This window comes from Podarcis tiliguerta (assembly GCF_965153285.1).
Source record: "Podarcis tiliguerta genome assembly, chromosome: Z".
In the NCBI taxonomy this organism is placed as follows: domain Eukaryota; kingdom Metazoa; phylum Chordata; class Lepidosauria; order Squamata; family Lacertidae; genus Podarcis; species Podarcis tiliguerta.
Window position 1 is genome coordinate 33,149,683 of NC_139553.1, and position 12,058 is coordinate 33,161,740.

The 12,058-nt window shown below is 45.5% G+C and overlaps 2 protein-coding genes across 5 annotated transcripts in view; both read right to left on the reverse strand.

The window, feature by feature from the left end:
* SRPX2 (sushi repeat containing protein X-linked 2) overlaps positions 1–12,041 on the reverse strand; it is a 30,694-nt gene extending 18,653 nt beyond the window's left edge. For 2 of the 4 annotated variants that reach the window (XM_083424336.1, XM_083424334.1), the window contains exons 1-2: positions 9,574–9,817; positions 4,694–4,831 (exon numbers count right to left, since the gene is read on the reverse strand). In XM_083424336.1, the coding sequence (XP_083280462.1) occupies positions 4,694–4,763 (70 nt within the window). In that variant the 5' untranslated portion in view covers positions 4,764–4,831; positions 9,574–9,817. Of the gene's footprint in view, positions 1–4,693; positions 4,832–9,573; positions 9,828–11,954 lie in introns of those variants that run through there. The other 2 variants (XM_083424335.1, XM_083424337.1) reach the window with 2 other exon arrangements.
* Positions 1–12,058, reverse strand: part of LOC310669890 (tigger transposable element-derived protein 1-like) — a 406,885-nt gene that overhangs the window by 90,872 nt on the left and 303,955 nt on the right. The window lies entirely within an intron of this gene.

The window sequence follows — 12,058 nt, forward strand, 5'->3', positions numbered from 1 at the left end:
AATTGGCTAAATTAAACTAAATTAAAATTGGCTAAATTAACAGCATCCATACAACAGCCGTCAAATCAAAAACTAAAAAACGAATGGCAATGTTTTGATGACAAAATATTGCTCTAAAAAGACATGCTAATATGCTTAGATTAAAAATGTAAATGCATCAAAACAATAAATTATCAATGACATATGTATGTATATAGAAAAAATAAAAACAATCAGAATGCAATGATAAGAGTAAAATTGATTCTAGAGAAGACGAGTAGCGGTGGAGGGAAGTTAAACAGGGTGGTGGGTTTATTATATTTTCTTTTCTCTTTTTTGGATATTGTGTAATGTTTTACTTCTCAACCTACAGTTCCAATCCACACATGAGTCTGAGGGGGCTAACATGCAGTGGCGTAGCGTGGGTTGTCAGCACCCGGGGCAAGGCAAGTAATTTGCGCCCCCTAAGCCGTGGATTTTAGCACTCGAGTCTCTTCCACTAGATTGCGAGTGCGAGCACGCGCCCCCCCAGATGTTGCACCCGGTGTGGCCGGCCTCCCTGCACGCTACGCCACTGCCAACATGCCTTCGCCCAAAACGTGTAGGGCACTTGAACCCTCCCTAACCTATTCCTAACACAGATTCCTGCCCCCACTTTTTACATCTCTCCATTATTCCTACTTCCTGCTCACTGCTCTATAACCAGTTACTGATCCGTAAGAGGACCCCCTGTCCCTTTATCCCATAACTGCTAAGCTTCTCAGGAGCCTTTGCCGATCTCCAAGCGTCTAATATGTACTGGATCACCCTATTCATATGCCTGACTGAGGATAAGGATGTTTCAAGTGTTCACTATGATGTAATGCTGGGCAGGCTCAGGATGCCTTTTCCAAATGGTCCTTTGGGTATCCAACCATGTGGAAAGCTTGCCTTGCAATGAGGTGTCTGCGTAAGTTTTCAGCAGCAGCCTCTAAGAAAAATCTGGGATCCTACTTGTAGGATTATTGTCCTTGGAAGAACGGTGATGCTAATGGGCGTGGCCAGGATTCTTGGGGGGGGGCAGAACCAATGTGATTGGTCAGTTAAGTATTTCTATTGTTTTTCTTGATAGTGTGTAGGGTTAGCAGCTGCCCCCTGCCCCCCCCCCGGCTACGCCGATGCATACTAACCAAACCCTTCCTAACAGTTGGATCATTTTGAAGACTGTCTTTTCCTGTGTATGTATGCCAGAAGAATAAATTGCAAGCATCTCTTTACTTTCTTTGCTTTAGACAAAACAAACGCAGGGTTGTGTGTGTGTCTGTGTGTCTTCTTTTTCTTTTTCTTTCCAGCGTTTCCACAAAGATCAGTGAAAGACATATGTGGAGACAAAAATATCTTTTATAGTGAATTGGAGCAGAATAAATTTGGATCCCAGATGAATGAATAAGAGCTGTCGGCTGGCATTCCAACCCAATTAGGTCACATTTCCCCTGGGTTCCCTCTAATTCCAGAGGCCACAGTTCATTCCCCCCCATCACCCAGGCACTCTCATGAATCATTCCCGTTCCTGTTTGTGAATGGACCCACCTCTTAATTTTAGCACCCATGCTTGAAATGAGGCACAACATCTTCTGCATTAGCTCTGAAACCACATCTCTGCTAAGCAAAAGACCAGATGTTTCCGTTGCCCTGCTTGAGAGCATCGCTTCATGTCTATAAGAAGCCTGAGGCTGGCTAAGGGCAAAATACCTAGGATGGAAAAGCTGCTCCTCACCCACCCACCCATTCCCGCTGGCAATGATGACTGGGATGCATGCTGCACATGCCCAGAGACACTGCTGCCTTGTATGTTTCAAGAGAGATGACCCAGCACTAAAGGCCAGTGTCAGGAGTCAGTGCCATTGAGCTTCTACCAAGGTCCGCAGCCTAGCCCAGCAGGGTCCTTGAAGCCAGTTCCTGGAACTCCTAGTCTTTTCATTTGTGCTCCCTCCTGTTGCTGCCTGTGCAGGCTGACCTCTCCCAGTTTGTGAGCACTGATGGAAGTGAGGAGGAAGGAGGAGGAGCAGCTCTTGCTCACCTTCTCCAGGTTCAGATGAGGCTCAGAGGCAAGGGCCAGTTGCAGCACTTGGTATCCTGGGGCAGCTGCCAGGACTCCACTTACTGATGCTTTCTCTGGTCCCTGTTACATTTATTTCCTTGGTCCAGTATTTTGATTCAAGTTGGGAATCTTAATGCTGTGTGGACCAAGCTGCTTGGACCGCTGCCTCTTTCTGGCTAGCAAGCTTCCCATTGTTTTGTAATGGTAAGTAGTCAGGAGAGAGGAGCAGGGAGAGGATGAATACTAGTCTAGACAGCATCTCCATGGAGAACGTGTACACACCACACACAATGACGTCCTGTGGGGTACTACCTTCCCACTCATAAATTGTCCTTCTCCAGTGTCATGTTCCTGCACCACCAGCCTCTAGGGAAAGTCTGATGTATGTCTAACCATCTCCTTGCAAGGAAAGGGCTGAATCAGCCTTCATAGCCCGTAGTGGTTGTAGCTCCAGCAATCACAAATGTGGCCACACTTTTCCAAGATGGAAATGAAGACATCTAAACCAACTCTTTCACCACAGCTCATAGCTGGGGGTTGAGAGGTAGACCAGCATTGTCTGAACCAAACCTAGCATTGGTGCTGCAATGTGGGCAGAGTTATCTTAGATTCACATGGCACAAGAACTGGAGATATGCTGCCACTGAAACAAATTTGCCTACCATACCCAGTGGCTACTGGCAATCAGGTGCTATCTCTGCTGTTAGAGGCAGGTTGTTTCAGCTGCTGGGAATCATAGAATGGTAGAGTTGGGAGGGACCCTGAAGGTCATCTCGTTCAAACCCCCCCCCCCCGCAAGACAGGAATATGCAGCTGTCCCATACAGGGATCGAACCTGCAACCTTGGTGTTACCAGCACCAAGCTCTAACCAACTGAGCTAATTGACTGCTGTTGCACTCAGACCCTGTTTTGGTGCTTCCCATGGGCATCTGGTTGGCCACTATGAAAACAGGATGCTGGACTTAGCCAGCAGGACTCTTCCTATGTTCATAATTGTTTCGGGGTTGTTGCTTTTTAGAGAGGGTGGGGAAAACATTGCCTGCTGAAATCCTTTTCTGTATTGTTGCCATTAAAGCCACAGCAGCCTGGCCCAGGAAAAGGACCCAAGCTTGTACAGGCAGGGCCTTTTAAGCCTCATGCACATGTGGCAAAGCACATCTGTTGCAAGGTTTCCCAGAAACATTTAGACGACTGCAATAAGAACTGTGTCTCCTGAAGGTATTTGCTTGCCTAACAGTGACCAGGCAATGGATGGACTTTTAGCGGAACACATGAGAGCCAAGAGGCATAAGAAACTCAGAAGCTTAGTGGAGGAAGGAAAGAGGATTACTCACTGCCAGCCCCCCAGTCCCTGTCGACACCCCAACCCCACTGCTTACTGTCTGAAACTGCTCCAGACAAACCATCGCTTGCCAAGTGGTCTCCTCATCAGCCAGAGACAGGACATGTGGAAAAATTTAGCTCCTGCTATTGCAGGGGGAGGGGGGCGGAATTATATTTACTTCAATCTAGGTATGGTCCTTTGTTGGTCCTTGCCAACAAAGGTCCGTATAGTAAAAGCTATGGTTTTCCCAGTAGTGATGTATGGAAGTGAGAGCTGGACCATAAAGAAGGCTGATCGCCAAAGAATTGACGCTTTTGAATTATGGTGCTGGAGGAGACTCTTGAGAGTCCCATGGACTGCAAGAAGATCAAACGCATCCATTCTGAAGGAAATCAGCCCTGAGTGCTCACTGGAAGGACAGATCGTGAAGTTGAGGCTCCAATACTTTGGCCACCTCATGAGAAGAGAAGACTCCCTGGAAAAGACCCTGATGTTTTGAAAGATTGAGGACACAAGGAGAAGGGGACGACAGAGGACGAGATGGTTAGACAGTGTTCTCGAAGCTACAAACATGAATCTGACCAAACTGCGGGTGGCAGTGGAAGACAGGAGTGCCTGGCGTGCTCTGGTCCATGGGGTCACGAAGAGTCGGACACGACTGAACGACTAAACAACAACAACAAGGTATGGTCCTAACCCCAGATGCGTATCCATCTGCCCTCCCTTGCCCCCAGCAAAGCAGGAACCACAGTTAGTTCCACAATGGGTTATTATTTGCAATGCTTTTGTGGCGAAGGAGTTGCAGGATGTCTGGGTGCTCCTCCCCCCTTTCTATTGCCTATGCCTTGGGGGCTTCTTTGACAAAGATACCCTACTATGTACAGTCTGACTGTGGTCTTGCTCGGATGGCAGCTGTGGCCAGAAGGAGACCACAGCTAATTACAATGTGTATAAAAATAGATGTGCCTGTCTCAGGCCAAGTCTGGCTATAGGTCCATTTACCGCTCTACTGTCCTCTCCAAGTGGCAACCAGATCTCTGAGGCCAGGGGTCTTTCCTAGGCCTGTTACCAGTAGTGCTGCATGGCTGCGAGGGCAGCAGTGGTGGTGCCTTCACTATGGTGCTGGTGCTGCACTCTTTAGATTGGAGCTGAATGTGCACGCACACCTGTAGGTAGTCTGCTATTACCTAAGGGCCTGCTACCGAAGGAAGGCTGCCTTTGAGAAAATGCAAAAAGTCTTACCACCTTTGTTCTTAAGGTTATCCCCCCTCCCTCTGCCTGACTTTGGTACTGGCTTGTCAGTGCTTACCTTCATACCATGTGGAGGAGACCATTTTGGCCCAGAGAAGCAGCAAGAGGGGGGATGCTCCTCGCGGCATCTTAGCATGCGAATGGAGATTCCAGATGGCAGGGTAAAGATGAAGGCAGAGCTGCCTGAGAATTCAAGCTGAAAGCCAGAATAAGAGGCAGGACGTCAACAATCAAAAGCAGCAAGGCCAACCCCAACCCTTGCAAATGCTTAGGCATACACACGTAGACTCTATATATTTGTTTTTCTTTTTAAAAACTAAGCTAGCACCCTAAATGTTTGAGGGGCAGAGATGCGAAAGAAAGAAAACTATTTTTCTACTTGAAACTGAAGCACATTTTATTTTGTTTCATATTTGTATTTCACTTTGCCAACGGCCAGGCTGAGCTTAAAGCAACTCATTCATTACAGTAACTGACGAATAAAAATATTTTCCAATAAGGAAGAAACATACAACAAAGCTGCAGTAAATACAACAGAAGAATCAAATCAATAAGGAGCAGCAAAGCCACAAGATACAAATAAATCGCATTGGATATATGTTAAGAATGCCAGCTCACCCTGCTGAAACCACTAATTGAGGCATCTAATGTGCAGGTCTCTCGCTCATAATTTCTTGTAAATTTTGACACTTTTGAGTTTTGATTTAATAAGTAGTGAATGTGTCTCGATACAGAATTCCTAGGACACCTGAAGCAGTTTGCATGTGAAAATCTACTTGGCAAATAGCTGGTAGACACAGGCAAATACCAGTTCCCCCGCCACCACCTGCACAGAAACAACTGGTGCTGCATAAGCTGCAGATGTGGAGTGGTTCCCTGTGCAAGGACCATCTTGGTTTGACACCCCTCCAGGCTCGTGTATTCGGCAGCATGTCCTTTACACCATAGCAGTGCATTTGTGGTGGATTCATTCTGCCTTATATTAGGCTCCATTCAGACGGCACTTTATTTGCCGCTACCTGGCTGTGTACACACTCCTGTTTGCTCTGCATCCAGTGTGCTCCCCTTGTTAGTTTGGGAAGCCAGTGTACACACAGTGTACCCATATAAGGTATCTATCGTGTTTTTTTCTTATGCAATACTGTGTTTTAGTGTGTTTTCTCACGTACCAGCTTCAATCCGAATTGAGGAAAAGAGCAGCCGAGCCGCGTTTTAAGCCAGTAATTCGTACACAGACCCTTCCAACTGGTTGTTTGCATATATTACGCATGAGCCAAAAGTGTCCGTCTGTTAACAGGGGAGGAACAGGCTGGAGGCTCAAGAGGGGGGGAAAGTCCTTGGCAGAGAGGCCCACAACAGGCACTACCAATTAATAACAGGCAGACCAAAAGAAGCCAATCCTAAGGTGAAGAAGCTTCCCACTGCAGAAGGACAGAGAGATGCATTTGTGTTGCTTGAATTGCTTTTTCAGGCTCTGTATCATCATCTTATGAGATTCATTCAGTTTACTTCCTCCTTCCTAATAAACAGCACTGGTGATATTAAGTTGCAGACAATGGGCACTTTCAGATGACCTGTGCATTGACCAGTCATCCTGCTCTCTTTCCAGGGAGATTTGATGATACTGGTTATTTAATGAGCATTTGTCTCAATTTGTTTGCAGGGAGGTTAGATGGTGTTGCATCAAAGCAAGAGTTATTCCATACTTTCCCCATCACTTTCCTTACTGCAAAAAGTCCAATCTTTTGAGGAAGCAGGTTTGTCACACAAGACCTCACAATCTACTATTACAAGACCTGAATTTGCCGTTATGTGATTGAATTCCCCTGAAAATAGTGACAGGTCTGGAAGTGTCTTGCATCTCATAACAAAACAGATGCTAACCTTATGGTTTACTATAGATTGGGATAAGTGACCTCCAGGTGCCAAGAAAATATAATTTGTACATCAGACGTGTGTTACTGCTGATAACATTGGGGGACATGTAAACAAGGGACAGAGAAAGAAAGAAAGAAAGAAAGAAAGAAAGAAAGGGTGTGTGCATGGTTGGCCGGGAAGCAGGAATTATTAGCAAATAAACATTGAGTAAGAAATGCCTTGACAAATACACAGAAGGAGGCTCACTGACGAATATCCTGAAAAAATCAAAACAAATTAGAGAGTCCAGTGGGTAAAATAAAACTATCCAGTGAGTTCAGCTGGCACATCCTTCTTGATGCCTGTTTTGCATTAAAGGATAAAAAACAATAAATTCATATTTACTAACTACTCTTGCAGAGGGCTTTTTTTTTTAAAGGGCCATCCCTTCACTCAATATCACAGGGCAGCCTGTTGAGCTGGAGGTAACTTTTCTGTACTTGGCGCTCTGACTGTGGTCCCGCTTGGCGCTCTGACGGTGGTCAGACGGGTCTGGCAGGATTGGGATAAGGAATTTGTAACCCTCCAGATGATGGTAGGTTGTCAGTCCCATCAACTTCCAACACTTTGCTAAACCACTATATGAAGCACCTCTCACCCCTAGTTAAACAGCTCCCCTGCTATTCCTCATGCTGTAGCTGGCAAGGCCACATGAACTTCAGATGTTATTATGTTTTACATATTTATGTATATAGGAACACATAAGCTAAGCAAGCCATCAAAGTTTGAACACAAACATTACAACTATGTGCTGGGCAAAAAAAGTACTTCCTTTTTCCTGACCTGAATTTCCTATTCCTCAGTTTCATTGGATGATATGGGATTCCAGTATTATGATAGAGGGTTGTTTTTTCTCCCTAGCCACTTGCTTGCTCTCCCATTTTAAAGCTAGAAAGTTGAGGTTGAGAGGTAGTATCTTGCCAGAGATTAATCCCATTAAAATGTAAGCTTTGAACTCAGCACTTTAACAAAAGGAGCAGCATGCTAAAAAGTTTTGCAGCATATATTCTTTCCCCTATTCTATCTCAAGGTGGTAGGACTATTCTACTATCCAATGCATTAATTAAGGAGGGAGGTCAACTTGTAGAAAGAGTTTAGCAGGGAATTTTGTGTCTTGTGTCTACCAAAATCCCGCCCCCTGCCTTCTACTGGAATGATGTACAGTGGACGCTCAGGACGCGAACATGATCCATGCAGGAAGCACGTTCGCAACCCACAGCATCCGCAACCACCAGCACAGCGTCTGCGCACACGTGGGTTGTGATTCGGCGCTTCTGCGCATGCGCAAAGTGCTATTTAGCGTTTCTGCGCATGCGCAAGCACCGAAACCCGGAAGTAACCCGTTCTGGTACTTCTGGGTTCGGCACAGTACACAACCTGAAATCGCACAACCCGAAGCGTCTGTAACCCGAGGTATGACTGTACTGAGCAAGAGACAGTGGTAGCCAACATGGTCTGTGGACTGCAATTCCCATCAGCCCAATCAATCTGGCCATTGGTCAGGGATGATGGGAGTTGTGCTCCCACAACACCTTGAGGATGCCATGCTGGCTACCCCTGCTATAAGACTGGCAGGAACACCTGTCTTCATCTCTGGCTGCTTCTTCAACTTTGTGTAGTTTTATCACCTTCTCCCCCTCACTCTTGCCTGATGGGATTACTGTGTCTTGATCATAGTAACTTCTACCAAACAGAAATGCAACATGTGCAGCTTTCCCTGCTGAGTTTCTGCCCGTCACATAGGTCTTAAAAGACACAGGACCCTGGCCAGGAGGGACAAGGGAAGATACAGTATCTAAAGGAAGACGCCAGGTTTTTGTCTTCGGGGTAGAAGTCCAGGGTGCCACTCAGAATGAACAAGAGGAACCCCCAAACACATCCGGGCTGGCTTGCCACATTTTGAAGTACAGTGGTACCTCTGGTTAAGTACTTAATTCGTTCTGGAGGTCCGTTCTTAACCTGAAACTGTTCTTAACCTGAAGCACCACTTTAGTTAATGGGGCCTCCTGCTGCTGCCGCGCCACTGTCACACGATTTCTGAAGCAAAGCTCTTAACCCGAGGTACTATTTCTGGGTTAGCGGAGTCTGTAACCTGAAGCGTATGTAACCCGAGGTACCACTGTAAGCATAAAGCCCTGATTTATGAGATCCCAATTAAGTAAGAGGAGATATCAGGGCTTGCACCTGACATCTTTATACAGGCAAAGCAATGCTTTAGAGATGATACCAATTTGATAATGTTAGAATACCAGTAAAACTCTGGGATAAAAACATCTGGTTTCAGACAGAAATTGAAAACTTCATTCCCCCCCCCCCCACCCAGAATGTGTTTCCTGGTGTTTTTTGACTGTTCCCTGCATTTAAAAATAAAATAAAAGCCACTACGTGTTATTATTGTCATATGCTGGTGCTTACTGTTCTCTACTGTTGTCATAGTACGTTTTAATCATAAGCCACTTTGGAAAGCTGGTCCGGGGGAAAACAGGGTACAAATTCTTAAATAAATTAAATACTGTAAATAGATGGGCCAATCATCTGATGCAACTTCTTAAAGCAGAAAGGCGACACTATATACTCAGCATCTCTCTCACACACCCCAATGATACACAAGTCATCAGTTTCCATTTGTGCAAAACGGATGTAGATTTATAAATATTTATGCCACAGTCCTAGGTATGGCTACTCAGAAGCAAGTTCCAACTCCCCAGAAAAGTGTGTACGTATAGGATTGCAGCCTTAGGGTTGTAATCAACCAAGTTCAGTATATCCACTGAAATTAATGGGCTTATGTTAGTCCTGCTCATTAATTTCAAGGGGTCTACTCTGAGCATGGCTATTGTAGCATACAGCCGATATCCCCCCCCCCCCATTATGTAAGTCACTTAGAGAATCTCAGCGCAAGAGCGGCTAATAAATTCACTGAATAAAGTAAAATAAAAAAGCTGTCTGTCCCCCCCTGTATCTTTTCTGTCTGTTGCAAACAGAGAAGCAAAGGACTGACGGAAGCAGGTTCTCTCTTACCTGCCTTGCCCGTGGATAGGTGTGCAATTGTGCCTTCTGGTTCTCTGTCTCTCTCAGTCCATACAGGAGTCCTCTTCTTTAACTTTCTCAAAACAAGTGGCTTGTTCTTACCGGCTTCCAGACTCAGCTAACGCTGCCCAGATGTGGGGTAGCCTGCAGTTGCCAGATGTTTATTTAAAGCTGTACTCTCTCTCTCTAGAGAGAGAGAGAGAGTCAATGAGGAAAGGAAGGGGGGTGAAGAGAGAGAGCCAGGCTGCTTAGAAAGAAATCTTACTCAATGACTCACTGAGTGCAGAACATGCAAACCGCCCCCCCCCCCCCCAGCAGGGTTAAAGCAACATAAGCAGCCCCCTGTACGATACTTCAGATTTAATGAATCATAAATTCATGGTTTAAAAGGAAGGCAGTCAGTAAACCAAGACACTAGCATGTTTTCTCACCAGACATTTTTAGGGCAAGGACAATGTGCTAGGATTTTAGGATTTCGGTTCTTGTGTGGCCCTTGCACACACCATGCATTTGAAGCACCCTCCCCCCAAAGAGTTCTGGGAGTGATAGTTTGTGAAGAGTGCTGGGAGTTGTAGTTCTGTGAGGGGTGAACTACAGTTCCCAGGATTCTTCAGCAATAAAGTGCTTTAAATACCAATGTGCCACTCTTAAAATAAACTGTTCCTATGGCTTTACCCACACCTACCTTTCCTCCAGTCTTTCCAGACACAGTCTGTACTTTAAAGCTCTGTGTCTGAATGTCTCCCCCCTCCCCTGGCCCCCACAGGAGCTTTGTTTGAGAAAACCCGCTCTTTAGCACTCAATTGAAAATCAACCCGCAGAAAACCCGACCACATAATGGGAACAACTTTGGGGAAAAAGAGAGCTCTGCAATTATGAGGCAGTCATGCAAAAGCCAGTAGGGTTAGTTACAGTGTTGGACAAATACTGTACAGTGGTACCTCGAGTTAAGTACTTAATTTATTCCGGAGGTCTGTTCTTAACCTGAAACTGTTCTTAACCTGAAGCACTACTTTAGCTAATGGGGCCTCCCGCTACTGCTGTGCCGCCGCTGCACGATTTCTGTTCTCATCCTGAAGCAAAGTTCTTAACCCGAGGTAATATTTCTGGGTTAGCGGAGTCTGTAACCTGAAGCATATGTAACCTGAAGCGTATGTAACCCGAGGTACCACTGTACAGTAAGACTGAGATGAGCCAGATTCATATCATGATTCTGTTGTGAAACCATTGTGTGGACTCCCTCACAGTCTAGCCTTCCTCAACGGGTTGTTGAGAGGATAAAGGAAAGTGGGATCTTGTAAGCCGCTTTGAGCTCTTTGGAGAAAGGGTAACATAAACACACACACACAGAGGAATTTGATTTTTGGTTTGTAGAAACAGGCAGGTCTGAGACAAATAATAATAATAAAATTTTATTTATATCCCGCCCTCCCCAGCCAAAGCCGGGCTCAAGGCACCTAACAACAATAAAGCATGTTGCTGCTTGAGACTGAACATCAAATGGTTTGAGTGCTCGGATAGAAGCTGTTTGAAACCCCCACCCCCGCCCTGCTCAGCCATGAAGCTCACTGGGTGACTTTGGGTCAGTCACCGTCTCCCAGCGGGGCAAGGGAAAAAAAAATCCTGAGATGGTGGGATATCAATGTAAATATTAAATTAAATACTTTAAAAAATTCAGTCGCGGGCTTAGTGCTCAGGGATGGCAAGCGCTTTTCCAAAGGCCAACCCTCCTACACTGTACCGACTCAACACCAGTGTGAAAAAGCTACGAATAGGATTCTTGCCTAACAGGCAGAAATTAAAGAGGTGAATTTGTGTTGTGTGAAAGTTGGCACTCTCCTTGATAAAGGATGGAAGAGGTCCGACCTAATGGCCTATAAACACAGATACAATTAAGGCATTGCCTCTTAGTACATCAAATCAAGGGTTAGTTGTTGTTTTTTTTTACATGTATAGTACTGAAATGTGGGGGTTTTTTGTATGCTATTGTATTTCTGTTTTTTTATGTTGTAACAAAATTATTACCATGCTATTGTTTTTCTATGTTATTATGAGACTTTTATTTGAAATGCATCCCTGTTGTTGTTTTGTTATAAGTCGCTTGGAGCACCTTTTTGGTGGAAAAGAGGCATACAACCAAAATGAATGAATGAAGCCCCACCATCACTGTCTCTGGCTGCGTACCCACTGTTCATGTAAAGCACCTCCACGAAACGAGGACTTCTGGAAGCTGTAGTTTACACCTCTCAGCTCTACAATTCCCAACACCCTTATACTACAGTTCCCAGGATTCTTGCGGGGGGGTTGGAATGTGCTTTAAATGAATGGTGTGTATGCAGCGCGGCATCGTGCGAGGTAGGGAGAAGCTGCACCTGTTTAATTCCTGCCTGACATTGAAGCTGCCACGCCACGAAATACTGAAATCATTCGCTGCTAGCTAGCTGGCGCCACCTGCCGGCACGAATTAGGCCATGCA